At 39.5% G+C, this 23,786-nt stretch overlaps 1 protein-coding gene across 1 annotated transcript; it reads left to right on the top strand.

Moving 5' to 3' along the window:
• The first annotated feature begins 1,206 nt into the window (after positions 1 to 1,206).
• SEPHS1 (selenophosphate synthetase 1) lies at positions 1,207 to 22,716 on the top strand. Its single transcript, XM_056846710.1, has 8 exons — positions 1,207 to 1,441; positions 4,456 to 4,559; positions 6,859 to 6,966; positions 11,228 to 11,382; positions 12,175 to 12,265; positions 16,161 to 16,260; positions 19,628 to 19,840; positions 21,431 to 22,716. Exons 1-8 carry the CDS (start codon positions 1,249 to 1,251, stop codon positions 21,643 to 21,645), a joined length of 1,179 nt encoding a protein of 392 aa, XP_056702688.1. The 5' UTR covers positions 1,207 to 1,248; the 3' UTR covers positions 21,646 to 22,716.
• Positions 22,717 to 23,786: the final 1,070 nt, after the last annotated feature.

The following is a 23,786-nucleotide window of genomic DNA, read 5'->3' as shown; positions in this document are numbered from 1 at the left end:
TAAAAAACATTATTCAAAATTGGGGTTTGCATGATGCACTAAAGAAGATAATAAAATTTCAAAACCGTAACAATTAATTGCACATCTATTCAAAATCAAATTAAAACTTTTTTTGTTGAAATTTATTCAACAGTGGTACCAGCTCTTCAAAGTCGGGGGGGGGGGAATTTGCCAGCATGGTGCCATAGCTTGATCTATTGTAAATTAGCGGGCAACACAGTTGAAGGGGCATGCCTGTAGCGCCCCCTACTGCCCCTTGTCTCTTAGTGCCCCCTTGGTAATCCCCTCCCTTGGGGGGTGGTACTGCCCATTTGGGGAACCACTGATGTAGATGAACTATATGTGTGGCTTTTGATCAGCCTTTGACAAGCTTACCACACTGTATAATGAAATCAACCCCGCCGCTTTTAAGCATGCTACTCTGAACTCATGTGGGTCTTCAGTGGCATGCCAAAAGGAGGACAGCATTGCAGCACATGTATATATGAAACTTGCTGCAGCTGATGTGGCTAGAAGTCAGTACAGGCTGACTTTGAAAGCACAAGCTGCCCCTGATTAAGCTGATTGTGTGAATAGACTGAGTCCTGGTGTTATCAGATGTTCTTCATTAGGTTCCAGAGTTCTGACTGACTTATTTCACAATTACTTAATTCCAGCACACTGCTTGAAACATTAAGATATGGCCAAAATTCAGTGTTGCTTCTGCTAACTTCCACTGAAATCAGTGGGACTTAAATAGGACTTTTCTGGATTGTAGCCAAGGTGCTTTAGATAGATTTCAAATGTCGGTGCTGATATCAGGTTGGTTATAGCAGTAAAGCCTTAAAATCTCTTACAGTGTCCTCCTTTTCTGTAGAATTAAAAAGATCTTAATTGAGAATGAAAACTTCTATGTGAGAGTTTAAGTAGTGTTTATGCAAAAATAAATACTGATATTTTAAATGTTGGCAGAGTAGGATCATCTGGTAGTCTCAGTTAAACTAGCTAACATATTCTCTTCACCACCTTACAATATAGGAATGTAACTCACATTTCTGTTTTTGTTTTAAATCATTGCATGCTGCACAGGAGTATCTATTCTGTATCATATTGTAATTGCGTATACTTAATGTCTGGAAACCTGTTTACAGGTTAATTCAACATTATCTTAACACTACTTTTTTTTAAACTAGGCTTGTTTCCAAGAAAACAAAGTTAAACATTTCCTAAAGAAGAGGAAAAGTTTGTAGAACTTCTTGCACCCAAATCATGTCTGTTCGGGAGTCCTTTAATCCAGAAAGTTATGAACTTGACAAGAGTTTTCGGCTAACCCGTTTTACTGAACTGAAAGGCACTGGCTGTAAAGTGCCTCAGGATGTCTTACAGAAATTGCTGGAGTCTCTACAAGAAAATCACTTCCAAGAAGATGAACAGTTTTTGGGAGCTGTTATGCCAAGATTGGGTAAGTGGCAGTTCTTTAATGGTGGTGCCACTTGTTGGAGACTATGGTCCTGATCCCACAAAAGAGCTACGGATTTAAGTTAATTGAATCAGTGAGTTTTACAATGTACTTATTAGCGAACAGGTAACTTAGTTGTTTCACATATTACGTTTTGCCTATATGAAAGGATAAGGTGGGTTATTTGATCAAAAAGTGTTTAAGATCTGACCAGCCGCACATTTGTTAAGTGTTTACAGCATTCATTTCTTAGAACTGTAGGAGAGTCTATGCTAATTATAAAATACTATTTGGTTTAATTATAGGAAACATTAGACTCCTTATAATTTTTTAAAAGTTGAATTTTTATATAAGTATACGTATGTTACAGTGAGCAAGCTTTTAGCAAAATATAGCTGTGGGCTTATGTAAGGGGTTTCATATAGTTGTGTTATATGCCACACATAATGTGGATGGATGCATTTGATTTTTAATGGTTTGTTTCAATTATGCTTGCTAGTCTGCGTTTATTATTCTAGTATTTTAATTTCCATATGTAAGCTGCTTTAAAGGCCTGTAAATATAAAAAACTTTTAACATTACAAAAGAACTATTATTGGATTTCACCCTGGAATTCCGGGTATATTTCAAACAGCAATAAAAGCTGCCATCCCCAAGGACATGCAACAATTCTGAGTACGTCTGTTTAGGATTGTTCCCCCAAAATATTTCAAATACACTTAAAACATGCATAACAACTATAAAAGTCAAATTCCAGATCATAATCCAGAGTTGTAGGTGCTGGTTCCTAAATGAAGGATGCATAAGTGTGGTCCAGATGCCTGCAGGGCCCTGACACTAGTCCTTCCTATCAGATGGCATCATGAGACAATGTAAAAAGTACATAAAAGTATTTTTCACCTGGTGGAATAATCCAACAGTATTAGACTACTCAGCTGAACCAACATCCCAAATCAGAGTTTGGGAGAATTTTGGGGGTCATGTAAGTTGTTCTGGCTGAGAATAGTGAGCCAGCCATTGCACTGCTCTTGTGTGTTTGACAGGCGGATTTGTCTAAGTAGGGGGAAATAGTCTAACCTAGAATCTGAGCTAACTACCAACAGCGGTGGTACTTTAATGTTTGCAACTTGGTTTTAAAAATCTGAGGCACGCGACAGAGTTTTGTGTTTTGCTCAAATTGAAATATCTCCCCCCCACACATCTTTATTATTTTATTTGAGCATGTAAACTGTCTAATTTTCTAACACTCTGCCATACCCCATTTGTCATGTGGATTTCAACTACCTCATTGAACACAGGGACACTGAAATTTTCAGCATCTGGGATATTAAAGAGGCACAGCAGCCCAAATATAGAAAGCTGGTACTTTGACTAAAGTATTAAAGAGTGTGCTCATACTTGAGTAATACACTAGCAATGGCCGTGTGTCCCCCACCCATTCCCTTTTCAATTATTCTGCCCTAAACCTGTGAGTAGTGCTGGCTAGCATGGAGGGAAGTTTGTGACACTTTGGGAATTCTTTTCCAGCTTGCTGGCATACATGCTGTCCCCACCACTCCTGTGTGCAGTGACAGGGTGCCTGAGGGGCTTCTGGGGTTTCCGGTAATTTCTGGAACATGTCTGTCTAATCAGGTGTACAAGAGACAGCTTCTGTTCCATAAGGCTTCCTTGTACTAAATGAGAATGTACAGCTGTGGTATCTCAGAAGGCCTGAAACAACTTTTTGAGCTGGCAAGTAGGCCTTTGTAGAGAAACCCAAGTGTGGGCTGGCTAGGCAAAAAAAGTAGCATCGCTCTGAGACTGTCCTTCCTGCTGGCTAGCATCGCTCTCAGTGTTTGGGCTTGGGTGCTCGAAACACTTCCTTTGTGCATATGAATGTGCCCAGTCTTTGAGATCTGGGTGCTCTTAGTTTCAGAAATTAAACTGGTTAGGACCAGGAAGAAGGCCCGCTAAGCAGCCTGTTTAAAATTTCTCCATGAGACCAGCTTTTTGATCATTCAAGTGCTGGGCAAAACATCCTTATTCATCAGATCTTTAAACTGCTGAACTTTACCTGTGCCTTTTTTTTCTTTGTCTTTTACAAAATTTAAAAAGTCAATTTTTTGAAATCTTGGTGGGTTATATTTAAGAGCCAGTCTGGGAGCACCTGTATGGAAAAGTGGTGTATAAATTCTGGAAAAATGATGTATATGAGGGTGTGCCACCTGGAACTGGTATGGCAGATGCAGGGCATTTGAATGGTATAGTGGATGTTTGGTTTTAAGTATGGTAGAACCTATCATGAAACTAATAATGGGTACTGGATCCTGTATTGCAAAGAATATTTTTGTCAATGTTGTTAAGGCTAAGAGGGATCTCATAGGAGGCTGGCCTGTGAAAGTAGCTCTGAACTTCTTGATGGAAGATGAGAATAATATAAGGTCCTCTGTGAAGTATCAGTTGGCTCTTAACAGTGACGGAAGTGTGTGGAGAGACTGGTAGCTGTGATAATGTCTCTTCCTGAAAAGTCCACGTTGTGGGGACATGAAAGACACCTGGCCTGCCACTCTCAATTCCCATGTTTAAAGTAGCCCCCCTGTATGACTGATTGCTGACTGTCAATAATATCGACAGCATTCAAGGGAGCAGTCCATTATAGAATATGTTGAGTCTAGGAAGTGAAAAGGTGCAAATGAGGGGGTCCCTGTTTGCAAATTATGGGAAGGTGGTGTTCACTAAATGTAGATGATGAAAAGCACTGCTAGTTACCATAGCAGTTTACTGGTTGCTTACTGCAGTGTCCCAGGGCTGTGCACCAGAGGACTCAAATGACTGTCCAGTGTGTGGACTAGCAAATAGGAGGACTGAAGACAGGAGAAGCTGACTGATAACATCATTTGTAAGCTTTGCATGATCACACCAAGCTGCTATTCCCTCAGCACCTTTTGGGTTTGCTGGGTGATAAGGAGTATTGTGAGGGTGCGTTCCTCTGGTGGTGGTAGATTGCTTATAATCACTGGTTAATGATGTCTCTGTAGGAATTGGAATGGATACTTGTGTTATTCCCTTAAGACATGGAGGCCTATCTCTGGTGCAGACAACAGATTACATTTATCCTATTGTGGATGATCCTTATATGATGGTAAGTTGCCTAAACGTTTGTCTCTTGCTGTTACCAGAATGTTGAGGGAAAGAGTGTTTACTTGGTGCTTATGCATGATCATCTGTGACACTGTCTTGTTCTGCTCTGTAATTTATTAATAACTTATGATGTACAGTCCTATCAGGTGGATTTGTACTGTGTGCTCTTGTAGTTCCCATACATTGTGCTGGACCCAAATAACTCTGCAATTTAACAAAAGATGTGCACCCTTAGGCAAGGAATTTCATGATAGAGCTACACATAAAGAACAGCAAGTAAAGCCTGTCATCAAATGCCACAATTTAAAGCAGTATGTGCATGTGAAACATAACAGCAGCTGCAACTGTTGTTATGATGTTAATGATACAGTTATTTTCTTTTCAAAAGTGACAAACTGCTTTTTAAAAACAGTAAAGCAAAGTGTGTCCATATTGTTGGCAGCCTGCAGTTCCCACTATCAGACAAATTGTCCTATCCCACATCTACCTTTAAACTGCATCCAGGGTTTCTTATGTTCTGTTTTCTGTGTAAGGGCTAGAGTCCTGCATTCACCTTTCTAACTTTGAAATGACCAGTGATTCATTAACCTGTGTACAGTTGTCTTACGAATAGCTTTCAAGTCCTGGTTCACAAGGGAGTGGACTTAGTTACAGATAGTGCTACATTTTGAAAATCTGTTATTAGCTGTTTATACGTAACTCTAAAATGGTTGGGACAATAAAATCTTGCACAAGTGTCTGCTGTATTTTAATGTTTAAATGGGGAAAGGATTGTGGGATCTTAGGCAAACCATGCAACAACCCAGCGTCAAATACTGTTAAATCAGGAGTCCTAATGAAAGAGGGCTGAGCTACAAACCTGTGGTTCAGTTGTGCCTTGAAAACGTTGCCATATCCTTCATAAGATTTTGAACAATAGAAAAATACGTTAAGTGTTCTGAATATATTAGAAAATGATAGTTTGCTGGATAGTGTCTTAAAGTGTTGTGTGTTATTGAGTCAAACCCAGTTATGGATTTAATTTTCTGGAGTTGATCTGATATTAGACAAGAGAGTTGATTTCCTTGCAGTTTTGAAATATATGTTGTCCTCGAGAACATAAACCAGAAGCTTGCCTTGCAAACATCTTCAATGATTAGGTTTTGATAATTCAAGTATATAGAAAGAATGTGACATGATTTCTCCTATTATGTGTTTATATCAGAGCCTAGGCCTTATAAAGGACTATGTCTCAATTTTCAGCAACAGTTGAATTCTACATCACTGTACTTTGTTTGATGTACTAACAGTTGTTGGCAGATTGAGGCCGATCCTCAATATATTTACAGTGCAGTGGGTAGGACACACTGTAGTATCAACATCCATACAGTCCTGGCACACTTAGTTTATGTAGTGTCCCAGATTCAGTACCTGCAGTTAAAAGAATTTTCTGTGGTAGTGCTGCAAATGACCTCAACCATAGACACTAGAGAGCCACTGACAGCTGGGATGGATCAATCTATTTCTGATGCAATACAGAACGTCTACTATAGCAGTGCTAAGCACACTATTAATCATATTCTGATCTGTTTTCTAGATGACCTTTATTTTAAATCTCTTATTTTTGCATTATTCTGTTAAGACTGTTTTGTCTTGAGTAGGAAAGAAATTGCTAAAAAAAAGCACAATGGAGCAGAATCTAATCATGTAGATTTTATCTGCTAGAATAACTTGGTTAGTGTTTATGAAGATAACTCATATTTTAAACATTGGTAACATGAGTTTTCAGTATAGAATATTTTTAAAGATTAAAAAACCAGTATCATTGAAGTTGGGGGCCTCTGCTACTCATAAGTAGATTGTAGAGTGAGATGTATGATACCAGTTGGCTTCAGATTTGCTCAGAACTAGTCAATTCATTTGTTTCCAAACGTACATAACTACTTGAGCAGGGGACAGAATCCAATGCAAGCAACTAGCAGGAATTTAAATCTGGTTTATATCTTCTACTTGGGTGAATGACGTTACTAAATCAAGACTGTTGCATTTATTAGAAGCTACAAGTTCATGGATCTGGTTCCAAATAAAGTTGGCTGCTGAACCTATGATACAAGATGGTACCATATTTTAGCCTCCTCCAAGAATTGCTCCAATTTAAATGCTCTCTCATTCCTTTCCTGTCTTTGTTGCTTTTCCTTTGCTTTTTCCTTCCCTCCACCTCCTTTGCTGTTAAATGGGTATACTCCTTGAATAGGATCCTGGGGTGCATTTTGTTGTTGCTTAAGTTGTGTTGTGTGCTGATAGACTCTGCTTCTTTTCAGGGACGCATAGCCTGTGCCAATGTTCTAAGTGATCTTTATGCTATGGGAGTCACAGAGTGTGATAACATGTTGATGCTTCTTGGGATCAGTAATAAAATGACAGACAGGGTAAGTTTTGTAAATAATATTGAGACATATGATGCAAATGCATTCCTGTAAATTGTCTAGTGAATGATGCACACTGTATTTTAGACATTTTTAAAGAGAGTAGGCAACATAAGTGATCTTTTGCGGTGTTGCAAAAGCAGCAACTTCTATGACTGGTCAATCTCTAGTCCTCTTGACCACTGTTTTGCCTTGCTGTTGAATGGTGTTTCTCTCACTGGAGTGGGAAAGATAGCAGCAGAATGGATAGAAACAATTGTATATGCTGCATTGGGTAATGAGTTTCTACCCACGAAGGTGGTGGGATTTTCGAAATATGTAGATAACTGATAAAGAAGAATGAAGTCCATAGGCTCCTGTCAAGTGCAGAATAGATGGTGTAAGGAGTGTGACTGTGTGAAAGACATAGGCAAAGAGAAATGATATAATGTAGGAGTTCATCAGATACAGAAGAAGCCGCCATAGGGGTTTTAGCAGCCAGGGAACTAAATATGATGTCCAGGATGGATGTTATGCTTAGAAGGGGCTGAAAGGTCACAGTTTCATAATGTGTCAGAAATACCTGCTGCAGACCATTTTTTGTTCCAGTTCCTGCAGTTTAGCACTGTGGGTACTGTCAGAAGAGCTAGGTGTTTGGGAATCCCCTGGTTGCTGCTAACCTTGGGTTTTAATTCTGGCATGCAGGTAGGTAGAGGTGTGTGTGTTTGTGTGTGGGCATTCAGGAAAGAAATTTCAGATCCTCAACCTTTCCTTTCCTCACTTCAGCAGCAAACCTAGCCTTGTAAACTAGGCTGGGGGGAAAGCAGATGGGAGCCAGGGGGTAGGGAGAAAAGGACATTTGAAGGACTAGCAGCAGGCAAGAAATTAATTTTTCTCTCTCACATGTACACACTCTGCTTCTCACCTTCCAATCTGCAGTTTCTTCACTTTGCATTTCAGAATGAAGCATGTAACTTATTTATGTAGCTTATTATAGCCTGCCTTTCTCACTGAAACTCAAGGCTAATTTATAAAGTAGAGAAAAAGAAAAAAAATACAGTATAGGACATTAATGAACAATGCAGTAGGACTAGGAGTACAAAACTGAATGGCAGTGCGAGCAACAATGTGAATGTTCAGTACAAAAATTGCCAAAGACACCCTTCTGGACCATTCTGTCCTACTACAGATCAATTCCGTTACAAGAATATCCTCCTGAAAACTTCTGTTTTGCACATTTTGTGGAATTGATAGTACTGTTGGAGCCTTTATTACCATGTTTCTAGTTCCGCTTTCATTCAGGTGATTCAGAATGTTATCCTGGGCTAACAGCCATGGAAGTCTTGCCAATACATTAAGAGCTGAAATTAACTGGAAGAATATAAACAAGCTGTGGCAAGATTAAAGGTTTATTCAGGTTTATTTCATCCTGGAATTGGTGATCAAGTAAATAACGGGGATTTCTTTTGAGTGGTGCTAACGGTTCCAAAATAATTGTAGTGATGAATGACTAGAACAGAGTTGAAAAGACTCCTCTAAACATTTTTTTATTATGCAAGAAGATGGCCCATTGGTTTTGAATCAAAATGAATATCTGTGTGAGGATGCTGTCTGTAATGTACTGCTTTCAGTGGGATGCACATCTTTGGTGATGTGCATTCCATTGGCAGCAGGACACCGACACAATATTGGCAAAGGTAGTGGATCTCTGTCATGCAAACTATGCACAGGTACCTGCTTTGCACAGGTTGCAGCACAATTTAAATGAGACTCTCAGTGACTGGAAAATGGCAGAACAGTTCTTCTAACTCACCAGTGTTATGATTAAAGAGGGCCTTAATTTGTACCAAACGACCCAAGGGGGGAATGCCTTAGCTAATTATAAATAAACCCACTGTTAGAAAGAGAGCAGAAAGCTGTTGTGCCCAGTTTAGCTTGTTGTTGCCCTGTGGGAAAATTAGGAAAAATTATACAAATTTAAGAGTGTAAAATAGAAGCTGCCATCCTCCATATTTAGGGACAGTAAACCTCTGAATGCCAGTGACAGGAGGCAACATCAGGGGAAGTCCTCAGCCTTTGTGCCCGGTTTTTGGTCTTCATGAGTAACTGGATGGCCACTGGGTAAGACAGGATGCTGGATGAGATGGACTGCTGGTCTGATCCAGCAGGGCTCTTCTTATGTTCTTATTATAGTAAGCAAGTGGATTTGCTTTGGATTTAGAAACAAGCTTCACCAAGGGAGCATTATCCAGAAACATTGCAAAAACTTGCAGTTCCTATTTAGCAGAAGTGACAGTGAGATACACATCACAAGCAACAGTTCTCTAGCTCTTTGGAAAGAAAAACAGTATTAATGACTATCAATAAATCTGGGAATTAAGTTGAACTTTATCATAAAACAAGAGCAGGATCTTCAGATACTTTGGGGGCAGCTCCTATTCCCCTCTCCACACTTCTTCCACTTTTCCTTTTTCCTGGCAGCCCCTGTATCCTCTCCCCTTTCTCCGCTTCCTTCTCTCCTTAACTACCGGCTTTCACTGTTCCCCATGTCATTATTTTTTTTTTAATTTGTTTACACCGTGCCTTTCTCCAATTGGGGACCAAAGTAACCTATATTGTTTTCCTTTCCTTCATTTTATCTTCACAACAACCCTGTTACATGGCTTAGGTTGAGAGTGCAAGGTCACCCATTTATGGCATAGTGGATCTCAAATCTTAGTCTGATACTCTTGCCACCACATTGGCATTTGTGCAGTGGGGATTGTCAAATAGCAATGAGGCCCTAGGTGAGTCTATGATGGTTGCTGCTAGGCCTTGGCCCTGATGAGTCCTCCCTCCAGGGCAGGGAAGCAGTGGTGGACTGGGAGGCCCAAACTACTGGGGAAAGGGCCCTGTCTTGTACAAACCAAGCTTTAAAGCCTGGCAGTGTTGTAAGGTTGCAAAGGAATCACAGTAGCCATTGCAGAGGGCATTCATTTCTTAAAGATACAGGTGATGCTTCTATTATTTGGGGGGGGGGATAACCCCCATGTGTGTGTATTTTAAGATTTCAGATTTTTATACAAACTTGGAGCTCTTCTTAGGTTTGTTGAAAGATCTGTCTTGTTCATGGCTCCAGTTTCCAAATGTAAGTATCTATAGATGAGCCCGATGGCGCAGAGTGGTAAGCTGCAGTACTGCAGTCCAAGCTCTGCTCACGACCTGAGTTCGATCCCAACAGAAGTTGGTTTCAGGTAACCGGCTCAAGGTTGACTCAGCCTTCCATCCTTCCGAGGTCGGTAAAATGAGTACCCTGCTTGCTGGGGGAAGATGACTGGGGAAGCCACTGGCAAACCACTGTGTAAACAAAGTCTGCCTAGTAAACGTCGGGATGTGACGTCACCCATGGGTCAGGAATGACCCGGTGCTTGCACAGGGGACCTTTACCTTTAGATGGGACAATGTTGATAATTAGATATATTGATTATGATGATTGATCTCTTCAGTAGTGTATCCCTACTTCAGGCAGTGTCTTAATAATTGAACAATACTAGCTATGTGAAATTCACATCACATAAGTGATAAATATATTTGATAATACAGTGTCTTCTAATTGCAATAAGTTCCTGAATGATTAATAGCTACTGAATTCTGGGGGGGAAGAGGAGGAGGAATGGGTAGGAAAAGCACTCTGCATATTTCTGCGTGTGCGCGCTCCCTCTTCCTATCACTGTGGGTTAGGGCTAGTGGTAAGCCCATTCTAGAAACTCTTCATTATGTGGTTGTCTTCTCCCTTTAGCATCCATCATGATGCATGCTGAATGAAGGGAGAGACAAAAATGAGTTACTATTAACTAGACTAACACATGAAGAAAAAAATGATTGAGAGGGGGTGCAGAGAAAGCAAGAGGAGGTAATTGCATGTGGTTGCATGTGAGAATTTGTATCACACAGGGCCACTTTTTACTTTTAAATATGTACCAGTATATTGTTTTATCTTCTCCTACAGCAGTCATCTTCACCTATTAAGAGTGTCACATCTTGCATATTAAGACCTGTTCCAGCCCTGTAAGAAGAGCATAGGCTTGAATCCTTGAAATAAATGACATTTACTCTTTTTTTTGTTTACTTGTGTTTTTGGGAAATGGCTCTGAAAGCCTGATTCTACCCTGATTTCACTTGGAATTGCAGTTCCTATTTATCAGCTAGTAGGTAGATGCTGGTTAGCTGCTGTAATATTCTAATAGACTTTTTTTCTTTCAAGGAAGGGAAGATTAAGTTTTTCTACTTGTCTTTTGATCTGTAGGAAAGGGACAAAGTGATGCCTCTTGTTATACAGGGTTTCAAAGATGCAGCAGAAGAGGCAGGAACATCAGTGACTGGTGGTCAAACAGTGTTAAACCCTTGGATCGTTTTAGGAGGAGTAGCTACAACAGTTTGTCAGCCTAATGAATTTATAATGTGAGTTGAAGTACTAATCCTGTGTGAAAGGTATTGAACTAAAAGGTGAACTTACTTCTAAAATTATCGATAGTCAACATTCTCTTAAACAGTTATTAAATATAACGGATTAAAATAAGTCTGTTTTATATTTTGAATCCTTATTTTTAAAAAATATTAAGTGTTTATATGCCCATCGTTCTCTTTATCATCTCAATGATTATAAACACTATTTATAAATCTGGTGGTAGTGGAAAGGGCTGTCAAGTCATCACAGCTGACCTATGGCTACTCTGTAGGTTTTTCAAGGCAAGAAACATTTAGAGGTGGTTTGGTGTTGCCGGCCTCCGCATAGCAATCCTGGATTTCCTTGTACAGACCAGGGCTGACCCTGCTTAACTTCCAAGGTCTGCCAAGGTCAAGCTAGCTTGGGCCATCCAAGCCAGGGCTATAAATTTTATAGCAATCATAAATCTGGTTTTTGTTTTTAATAAACAGCTGTCTAGAGTGGTTACTTTTAAAATCCTGAGTAGTGTCCTTTCTGTAATATTATAAGGTGGGTTCAAGTGTTCACTACTTTGCATTTCTGAATATTAATGAAAGCATAGAGATCTCTCACTGTATGCAACTTAAGATGTGTTATGTCTTGCTCAGTGTAAGGTGTTTTAATCTGTGCCCTTTAAATGAGAGAATTTCATAGGTTACTTTTTTAAAAAAGTGTTAATTTTGAGAACTGTTGAATATGTTCTGTTGCAGATTTGTGATTGGGGAATAATCACTTCACATGGATATGTGTTTGTATCTTGCTTGCAGGCCAGATAATGCTGTACCAGGAGATGTCCTTGTGTTAACTAAACCTTTGGGAACGCAAGTGGCTGTAGCTGTTCACCAGTGGCTAGATATTGTAAGTAAATTAGTCTGAATTACAGTGGGGTGAAAAATGATGGTAGTGTTAAGTGGTAGTGTATCAGAGATGGGACTGCAGTGATTTTGTTAGAATGTACATTTTATTGGATGGACTTGGTATAAATACATACAGCTGTCTACATCAGACCATTGGTTTATCTGGCTCAACATGATGTACACTGCCTGACAGAAAAAGTTCTTTTCCAACACCAGCTACCTGAGATCTTTTAATTGGAGATGTCATGGCTTGAAGCTGGGAGCTTCTGCATGCAAAGCACATCCTCGCTATTATTGAGCCATGACCCTACTCCATGATGTGAAACTACCATATCACTGAAGCTACACTCTGGAAAAAACTTACACAAATCATATTCTGGTGTATATTTCTATCCCAAGTCAAATTTCTAATGTCTTGCAGGGCAAAAAATGTGCCCCAAAGTTTCTTTTGTGGTGACAGGTCATTGTGTTTCACAGTATCCAAGCACTCAGACTCTAAAAACACACTTTTAAAGGAGGCGAAATGTGTCTCTTAAATAGATTCATCCCTCACTTTCTGTATACTGAATAATTCACATCGTTGTGTTCCTTTTTAAAACTATATTTTTTATCTTCAGTTTGAAACAAAAACTATGTTTTGGACATATGATATTAGAATATTAACAAACTTCTGCAATTTTAAAATAAGACATCTAACATTAATAATTGCTAATGTTCACACCTGGTGTACTTTTGCACCCCAAGAACATGCATCTGTGTGATGAGAATGGTTTCCAGATTATCAAGAGGGGCTGTAATTCTCCCGAGTACTTCAAATCCATCCCTGGATTGCTGTTTTCTGAGAAAACCTCATGGGTTATTTCTGTACCCCAGTGCAAAACCCGCAAAATGAGTATATTTCTGGGATAGTTCAATAACCCAGGTTCTATTTTGTGTAAATAGAAAACTGTAAGTGGCATTGTTTTCTGATGTGCAGAAAACCATATTCTAAGAGAAACATTTGCGGAGTCACTTCGGCATACATTCTGTCAAAAAAACGTGTACCCTGGGTGGACGTTCATACTGCTTGGACCTTCTAGAAACTTACCAAAGAAGAAAACAATAGAAAGCAGGGATTTAAATCCTCATTTCCTTCTTGATGGCCTGTTCATAAATTTGCTAATTATTGATAGAAAAGAGACTTCTAAAATTTATTCCATATGGCGCTATTGAAACCTTTCACTGTAAGAACAAGTACATTTCTGGTTGTCTCTCAACATAATGGATGTATGGAGTTATTATTTAGTATACACGTCAAAAGTGTTTGTGTGTGTTTACTGCCCTTGATGCAAAATTCATTGGAGTGGAAGAACTATAAAAGAACAAAATGACATTAATTTTTTTCTGACTGCAGTTCACCTTATGCATTTATTGTTCCCCTGACAAATAGACTTGCAAATTAAGGATACTCTGTATTTGTATATATTTCATATGTTTCTACTTTTCCTGGGTTGTCAAGCAGCACGTTCTTGGTAATGAAAACTAGTGCAAAAGATTCTAATATTGCTTGTAAACAAAATATATCTTTTGTGTCTCTGTAAGGAAGCTTTTTGGGTATGTGCACCTGGTTAGGGGTTCTTTTCCTACATTTTCAAAAAAGGAAAGAGAAGCAGAAATAAAGCTGTGATTGACCAATATGTGCATGAAATGCAAAGCTTCTAAAAGAGGTTAACTTTGTACTCCTATATAAATCTTTTTTAATTCAATCACTGAATCATAGGCTAACAATTGTAAGCCTGTGTGGTTACTGTTTTGTCCCTTGAAGTTCTACTTGGGAAGGTAGTAGAGAAATCTTGTGGCTCTACAATCTCTTCCCCTCTTGCTGCAGGATGACATGAATGATAATTTGGTTGTTAGCATGTGGCATTTCCCCTACAGAGAGCCAGTGGGGTGTAGTGGTTTGGAGCGGTGGACTCTGATCTGGAGAACCGGGTTTGATTTCCCCACTTCTCTACATGAGTGGCGGACGCTAATCTGGTGAACTGGATTTGTTACCCTGCTCTTACACACGAAGCCAGCTGGGTGTCCTTGGGCTAGTCACACACTCTCAGCCCTCCCTACCTCACAGGGTGTCTGTTGTGGGAAGGCGAAGGGAAGGTGATTGTAAGCCGGTTTGATTCTGCCTTATGTGGTAGAGAAAGTCAGTATATTAAAAACTCTTTTTTTCCCTTCTTCTACAGTGAGAGAGTAGCAGTGCATTCCTGGGGGGAGGGGAACTGTGGCAGTTGGGACAGCGCAGCTGAGAAGCCTCCTCAGAGGCGTCCTGGCCACTGCGGAAGGGGAAAAACCCTTTTTTCCAAAATAAAAATAGGAAAAAAGCTTTTTCCCCCCATAGGGGAAAGCAGGCTTGCGTCACCTAAAAAGGAATGCCTCCCAGGATGCTGGCATGGGGACTTGCACTGGGAGAACGCTGGCGGGAGGTCTGCTGTATGCACACTTGTGCTGTACCAAGGAGGAGGGATGGGGTCCTTGGGGTTCACAATCGCCCTGAGCACTGCTGGTTTCCTATATAAACTATGCAGTGTACGTTGTGGGCGGGGCACTTGAGAAGAGATAGAGAACAAGGTTGTGGAATAAATAGCCACAGGCAATGGTGACTAGCCATTTGAATGAAGTGGAAGAATTGTAATACAGGAAGATGCTAAGCAGAAAGTTCGAACTGACGGAGAATCTTTTCTGGGCTGTCTGGTGGCTAGACCCATGTGGAGTTTCAGCAAGTCACCTCCTGCATACTATGGTATAGCACAGTGGAACAGCACAAGCCTTTTCAGTAGTATTTTCTGCCGTAGTATACATGGCTGGTTTTAACGCCAGGACTAATAGAGGATTTGAAATACCCCATGATGAGTCCAGTTGTGTGTGTGGTTAGATGAATGGTTTGCAGTGTGTGAAGTGCGGGTTCTAGACCTTCCTCTGTCTTCTATTTTGCCTGTTGCTGACCCGTAAGTTAAACTTGTCTTATTCCATGTTCCCCCCCTTCCTTTTGGTTAGATTTGAGCCTCTTGTGTATCCTACATGGGTGCTTTCCCTGGTGAGTTGTTGGGGAGATGACAGGGATGCCTTCTGTTGAGTGTTTTTTGCTGTTGTCCTTGTGTCTCCCTTGCCTTGCAAAAAGCTGCACCTTGGGGCATTCTCCCCCTTCTCCTCTGGGGCCTTGCACCATTGTGTGAGAGGGCAGGGTAATGCCAAGAGGATATGCTGGCATCGCTGTGTATTAGATTGCTGTTGCAGACTGTGTCTAACATGATGGGGAGGGGGCGGGTACAGCCATGCTTCCCTATAATTGGCAGGTGTCAACCGTGTCACTGGATTTCACTGCAGTTTTTGTGCCCTCAGTTCTTCGGAGCTGGATCTTTCAAAAAATACCTTTCCTCCACTGAGAGTGTGTAAGATATAGGTTACCTATGTTGGAGATGTGCTAGTCTCCAGGATTTAGGATGGTGCTGTAAACCATTTAGACACTGCATAGCAGCTGCTTATTCTGTGTTCATGATTGGATGCTGGAATGCTGATTTGACCTGAATTGTTTGAAAGTTTTTGATCTGGGTGGGTGTGACATTTGGCATTGATGGGTTTTGCCTCTTGTGTCCATAGGCAACTGCAGCCTTGGAGTATGTCTCAGTTCCTCACTACAGCTAGTTTCTAGCCTGTAGCATTTGTAAACCTTTGTGTAGGATATTTCCATGGCTATACAGATGCCAGCTGAATAAAATATTAAAGCAGCGTCATGTATTCATTTGATAACTCGATGCTTGAATAATGCCAAATAACTGCCCTACGTGCGGAATTAGTATGCTTAACTATGTTCTTACTGCCAGCAGTGTAGACAAATGAATCTTGTTTCTTCTTCACAATAGCCAGAAAAATGGAATAAAATCAAATTGGTTGTCACGCAAGAAGATGTGGAGCTAGCATATCAAGAAGCAATGATGAATATGGCACGGCTCAATAGAACAGGTATGAGAATGTCTTGAACTCTAGGAAAATAAATAAATCACTCTGGAGTGAATAATGTTTTTTAAAATGCCCACATTGTCTATTTTATCAATTATAACCTATTAGATTCTAGCTTTATAAAGTGTGTATTTAATGTATTAGAACCTAGAAAATACCGATGTTGCATTACTGTGTAATAAAAGATTTTCAAAGGCCTCAAGCGTATAGACACACTTCACAATATTTTGATAACCAAAACTTGAAGGTCTGTTTTTCCGTTGCTTGTTGGGAGTAGGATTTAGAGAACAAAAACAAGATTTCTATCTCTTCTACAGCATAAAAACAACCCAAAACATTTAATCCTTTTTAAAAAGTATCATTAAGCACTTTGCATTTAGACTATAAAAACACCTTTAAAAGATCAACCTCTTAATTATAAGCCAGAGTAAAGTAGTTTGTCTTGGGACATAAAAGTGAATATGGTGGGTTGCCAGCTGATCCTCAAAACAGCATTCCACCAATGAGGTGCCACCAATGAAAAAGCCCGCTATCTTGTCCCTACCCACCTCAGCACGCCTCTTGTTTGTGCCTGTGCCCGCAGGGCTTGCGTCCTGTTATCTGCACACTTTCAGAGAAGCAAACAAATACTTAAATTCATAGGCATAGTTTTTAAGAGCTTGCTTAACCAGTCTCTGATTAAGTCAGTCTAAGCTATAGATATTTTTGCTGTCATCCATTTTCTGGTACTGGCTTGCAGGTGCTTGGCTTCCTTTTAGATCATTTCCATCCTGTAGAACATACCATATCTCCTCTCAATGAAAGCAGTAGTTCCTAACTGTTACTGTTGGAGGCCAAAACAGAACTTTGGCCGGGGGGGGGGGGGTGTCTCCCTTTCCTATCCTTATACACAAAGTGGCCAGCAGTGGGAAGGAGCCTCTTCCTTGAGTTTCTCTAAGCTTTCCAAAAGGTTCCAACTGAACTGGCGTGCTGGAGGTTTATCACCCATCTTTGGGAATGTATGTGACTGCTACAGTGGACCCCTGCTGCCACAGCTTCCAATAGAAAAGACTGAGAAGAGAAAAACCAATACATCCAGACACTTAACTTTTAAATTGTTATCAGGGAGGATAGCTGCTGCCAGAGAAAGTTCTGAGAACAAGCACCAAATGGCAATTAGCCCTACTTCCAGCCCTCATTCTCAGCATTTCCTCTGATGTAACTACAACAAATAGCAGTGTCTTTATAACATATCAACTCAGCTAAGAGTGTCCAAACATTTTTTTAATTAAAAACTTAAAATAAGTGGAAGAATGCTACATTTACAATACAAACGTTCGGTTATAAAATGCAGCTAAATTTTCTACATTAATATTAATATTTAAAAAAACCAAAAACCTAGGATTAACATCTTAACGTTTTAGGTTACAGCTCCATGGCCTACATGCAGGTTTTAAATGAAAGCATACGTATATAGTCTGTGGGCATGAACAGTCAGACCGTAGGGACTTATGACCCACATCATGGGGACATTGTATTCTACTTTAGCTGTCATCTGATTGTTTTATTATACCAATGCTTATACATCTGACTTCTTTCTGGTGTGTCTAAATTTGCAACAATTCAGACACCAGGCTCGGGAACTAAAAATTCCTGCAAGGTGACAGGATGTTGTAAACCTTATAGTCCTGACAACATAAGTATCTGCCCTCAGTTACCCAACAATAGTTCATTGTTTCATAGTTGGATAAAAGCAAAAAAAAAAAAATCCTCTGCTTATATCTAATTATTTCTTACAGTGGTAAGACTGCATAATCTGTATTTAGATATCTTTCCATTGAGAATGTATTTTTAAAAGGAATTTAGGTTTACCATTGGCAAAAAAGTAAGCTACTCTAGTCTCCTATGAACAGACCAAAGTTTAGAACGTTGCTCTGGTTTTGCATGAGGGAATGTATTAAAGTTGTTTGCTGCAGCACCTACTTAATCTATTTGAGCAATCCTGCCTCTTAAGATAGGTAACAAGTGAAACGTTTCTCATACAGCGCTTCATTGTTAAGACAATTTGGCTTTAACTAGCATGTATAGTTGAGTTGTATAGTTAAGACAGTGTGGAACAGTGGCTAAAGGGCCTGGGGAGTCTCACAGTGCCACCTTTAGCACGATTACACACTTCTTAAGTCCATTTAAGTCAGTGGGCTCACAAAGGTGTACCTCTGCTCAGGATGGCACTGCTCATCAAGCTTCAGCAGTCCGTCCCTAATAGCATTACACTGCCAAATGGGAAATTGTTTGTCCCCAGACCTGAGCTGCTCAGTGTGGGAAGGGGAGGGAGTGTTATTGCCTTCCCTTCCTCACACTATTTGGGACAGGTTGAGCCCCTAACAAAAAAGACTTCAGGATAAGGGAAAACATTTTTCAGTACCAGACCATCCGCTCATGTTTTTGACTTCAAAAGTTTGAGTCTTAAAAGGTGGTGGTAGAATTTTATAATCACATGATGAGTGTTTCACAATGCGTATCCACTGACCTTAAAACACACACATGGCCTAGAGGGCTATGTGTGCTCAGCCATTACTGGCCTGTTCTGGGGGGCGGTGTCTTCTAACTTATATTTTCCTATATTCCTGGGAAGTCAAAGTGTGCTGAAACCTCTGGATCTTGTCCATGGTGGGGGAGTGGCCCAGCTTCACTGCCCTGCTAATAGATATGAGGCTACTAAGCTTGCTCTAGTGGTGACTATTATCAATACGACATGTAAAGAGCAGTTTAGAATGTTGCTTTAGATAAAGAAAATGATCTATGATGCTGGCTTACCTTGCAGGATACACGTATTGAGAAACAAAGTTTTCCTAAGCATTAGAACATCTATATAAATTTATTTATTACAATACTTATAGACTGCCTTTCCCAGTGGTTGACCTCAAAGGAATTTACAAAAGTATCCTACAGTATGCCAACACTAAAAGCAATAAAACCATAAAATATTGTCCCATCATCAGTAAAGTAATAGTCTCAGCCTAAATTAACATAGCAGGAATAAAATCAACACCCCCCTTTAAACAACATGGCTTGGATCCTAAGCTTCCTTTCTGCTTGGGCTAAATACTTCTGTTTGCAAAAGGGAAGGATTTTTGCCAGTCTCCCCACCACCACCACCACTTTGATTACCATGATGTTCCTGAAGGTCTACTAACCCATGGAGCACAATGTTGGGGGGGGGGGCTTAAATGACTGGTTTGGGATTGGGAAGGCAGGAAAGGTTAGCATTTAGGCAGTTCATTAAATGCTTCATATTTCATTGAACTTTTTTAGTGGATAGAACACTAAATGATTAGCTCAAAAGCGGTACTCCGGATTGCATAACGTTTTATTCTGTTTTTGTTTCTAGCTGCAGGGCTCATGCACACGTTCAATGCACATGCAGCCACAGACATTACAGGTTTTGGAATCCTGGGACATGCACAAAATCTAGCCAAACAGCAGCGCAATGAAGTGTCTTTTGTTATACATAATCTTCCTGTTCTCGCCAAAATGGCTGCAGTTAGCAAAGCATGTGGCAATATGTTTGGTCTCATGCATGGGACATGTCCTGAGACATCAGGTAAATCCTTTTCTAATGCTTTTTCTCCTCCAGAATTTGCTTATAGCCACATATGTGAAATAAATCAGCATTAAGACCTGTGTCGAACCAATATATTCAGTTTATTACTCTACTGTTTTTACGATATAAAAAGTATGAAAGACCATTGCATTATGAGGGTGAAAAGGCAGGATATAGATTTTGTAAAAGAAAATAAAGCAGTTTTGTAATATTTGTGTGTTAAGTGCCATCAAGTCGCTTCCGACTCATGGCGACCCTATGAATGAAAGTCCTCCAAAATGTCCTATCTTTGACAGCCCTTTCTAATATTTACCCCAACTGAAATACTGAACTCTTGGAGAAGACAGAATGCCTGACACCATTGGGTAAATTTCATTAGAAATCTTCTCAGTATCTTGCCTTGGCAGAAGTGCTGCAAGAATTTCTAATAGAGGGTCACTAGATGGCGCCCTATCTGTAGTGTAAGTGGTAGATGCTGTACTCTGGCATTTCTGTCCTTCACATTCTAATACATTCCCCTATACAATGGATGTAGCTTTGTAAATGCAGGTGTGTACATGCACACCCACACAAGAGTTTGATTCTCTATTTCAGAACTATGTTTTACTGATTTGTAAACTGGAGGGGGGCAGACCCCAAACCACAAATACATAAAATGAAACAAAAACAAAGTTTCCACATAATGGAAAAAGTATTGTAATGATCGGCATCATAGGGAACAAACAAGAAACATAAATGATGAGGTTCTCTAATGACCTCGGCAGGCAAAAATTTAAATCTGTTGAAATGAGTGGACAGCCACATCCATGGCATATCATGCACAGTTCTTTGGGCATGGTAAAATGAGCATGCCCAGTTTTCACTGCCTTCTTGTTTAAGAAAAAAAAAGTAAGGAGAGTAGTCTTCCATTTTTTACAACTATTATTACAATAAAATATCCACAAGAAGCTTTGAATTTGTTTGAACATAGCATTTAAGCCACACTTGATTTGTTTGTTTTCCCCCCTAACCTGAGCAAGGCTGTTAACGATTGGACACTTTGGAGGACATTGATTCATAGGGTCGCCATGAGTCAGAAGTGATTTGACAGAACTTAACACACACACACCACACACAAACATATATTTTAGTTCAAATATTTGTTGCTGTGGGGACACAAAATTAGCATGAGGTACTTTTAAAACTTCGTTGACTAAATATAAGTTAAAAATAAATATGCAAAATGGTATTATGTTCTGTTTAGAGCATCCAATAATTCAAATTCTGATCTTCCCAGAAAACCCATATCGCTGCTCCAACCCTGGAATGCTTTCACTACCTGTTCAGTTATCCTCTTTCATTATCTGATTTTATAATATCAGGCCAGTTGCTAACACAACAACAATACTTCACCTGGCACTTTATCACTGAAGCCTACCACTCAGCTGCATTGGGCCAGGTGTAGTGCCCATCTAGTGTTAGCATAGGGAAAGTGGAGTCATTGTAGTCCACAAGAAGATTATCCTATTACCTGGGCATGCTGTTGAGCAAGCCATGTTTATCCCATGAAATGTAACCAGAAGCTAATTTATCAATTGTTCTTCTTTTCAGGGGGCCTCCTTATCTGTTTACCGCGTGAACAAGCAGCACGCTTCTGTGCTGAAATAAAGTCTCCAAAATATGGCGAAGGACACCAAGCGTGGATCATTGGGATTGTAGAAAAGGGCAATCGTACTGCCAGAATTATAGACAAACCACGAATAATTGAAGTTGCACCGCAAGTTGCCACTCAGAATGTGAACCCGACACCTGGCGCAACTTCTTAGTCTAGGCAAAATAGCTATTTTTGTTTTTTTGTGTTTTTTTAAAATAGATCTCCTTTATCATCTTACAGTCTAAAGAACTGTAAAAAGAGAAGAAGAAACACATTGTGTCTGCAAATCCGGTGGCCTTAGGTCAGTTTGAGTGGATGCGTTAAATAAAATAAAACCCATTGCCTTTTTTTCCTGTTACATTAACTGAAGATGCATCTAATCTTGAGGCAGCTTCTGAGTTGAGAATTATATTGTTATCCAATACTGTTGATTCATTTTGAATCTTTAGACACTTATCTCTTGCCGCATAGGCTCTTTTTTAAAAGGTGCTTTCACGTAGCACAGACATTACCGGTAGTGGTATCAAATAGTTTTGTGTCCTTTTCCATTATATGTATATTTATCATTAGGCCTAATTTTGGATGCCTTGAATGAAATTCCAGAAAGGCAATACATCTGACAAGTGCTGCACAGTGGTTTTATCCGGTAACAAAGAGGGTTGCATGATTAACATTGAGTCTTTGATTTGTAAAATTTAGTCTTACGAGCATCGACAACCCTGGACATTGCTTGGTAGTACATTCTGTTTAAAACAAGCAAGTGCTGAGTTTGCATGGAAAGCACTTCCGAGCTGAAGGAAAAATAATTTCGTTCTTTGTAGATCAGATATTTACTTGTATTATCAATAATTGTTTTCTTTATTGATGGTATAAATAATGATGCTCAGTTTTGCAACGTGATTGGGTGTGCTGTAGAGCAACACGGTATTGCTGACCAAAAGGAGGTTCTTGTATAATCATTTGCAATTCACTATATAATTAACTACACAAGTAATTTTTAAATATAACCAATTTAAAAAAACCTGTTCTGTGGATGGTAGTGTTTAATACATTTTATATTTTGTATAGTTATAAATCTTTTTGTTTTCTTAAAATCAGCAGCTGTCTAGTATAATGCTTAGTATTTTTGTTTTCTGCTCAAATTAATTTTTGTGCACGCTTTTGTGATGTGTTTAAAAATCTACATTGCCAACATTGCAGCCTGAACTTAAGCTTATTATTTGAATAAATATTTAATTTTTTATTGCTCTTGTACAAGCGGATGACCTTTACACTTAATGTGTAAATTTACTGGTTGGTGAAATTAGATCTATTTTGCCATTGCAATTGTGATATGAATGTTTGTCATTCATTCAAGTGTGGATTGAATGTAAAATTCCCCCTTCCCTTTTATGGCATATCTGGAAAAAAACTAGTCTTGCATTGGAGTAAATACTGTATAAGGCTCAGAACAAGCTCTCTCAAGTGTAGGTGACAAGTCTCACCAGGTCTGAATTTCAGAACTCTCCATTATGACCTGTAAGCTAATGAAATCAGGCGCTCTATGAGGGAAACCCACTTGCTACTTCCAACTAGGTCACCCTCAGCCATGTACCTCTCCAGAAACTCAACTGCCATAGGCAGCTGCTTAAAATACAATACAAGAATGGGATCGGGGAAGAGAGAATTAAAGAGGAAATTAAGGCAAGGAAATTCATACTTCTAAAAAGTAAGCCATCCTCAGCCTGAGATAGGGTGTACATTGCAATGCAGTAATTACCAATTTTCCCAAGACATCACTCAAATTTAGCTAATTTGAAAAACCGAGGCTATAATTAAGGATGTTCAATACTGCATGCCCCAATGATTCCTAAGAGCCAACAACTGCCCCAGATAAAATTGGCATATCTAAATCTCTAGAACTTTGCATCACTGAAGGTTCCTGCAGATTACTCTTAATTAGAGCGTATAAGGGAAATCCACTTGTCCCTGTTTTCATTACAGTGGATTTGGTAGTTATGGTGGATATTTCATGTGAACACCAACAAGCATCTAGTGATGCATGCATACAGAAATTTAGAGGCACTACCACTGAACCTGTAAGTAGCCTTGGAGTATGGTAATTTAAGAGAAAAATCCAAAATGCTCAAATGTTTAAGATTTGTAGAAGGCAAAAGCAGAAGACAAAAGCTCTCAACTCTAATTTTAAGCATTTTAACTTTATGGATGTCTCTTGGAATAAAAAGTTACTTATTGCCTCACCCCAGGTTAAAATGTTTAAAAACCTTGAATTCCTAGAAACAAACACATTTTAAAATATAAGTGTAGACTACA

Source organism: Euleptes europaea, chromosome 3, assembly GCF_029931775.1.
Source record: "Euleptes europaea isolate rEulEur1 chromosome 3, rEulEur1.hap1, whole genome shotgun sequence".
Lineage (NCBI taxonomy): Eukaryota > Metazoa > Chordata > Lepidosauria > Squamata > Sphaerodactylidae > Euleptes > Euleptes europaea.
The sequence above is the reverse complement of the archived record's forward strand: the minus strand, read 5'-3'. Positions and strand labels throughout refer to the sequence as shown.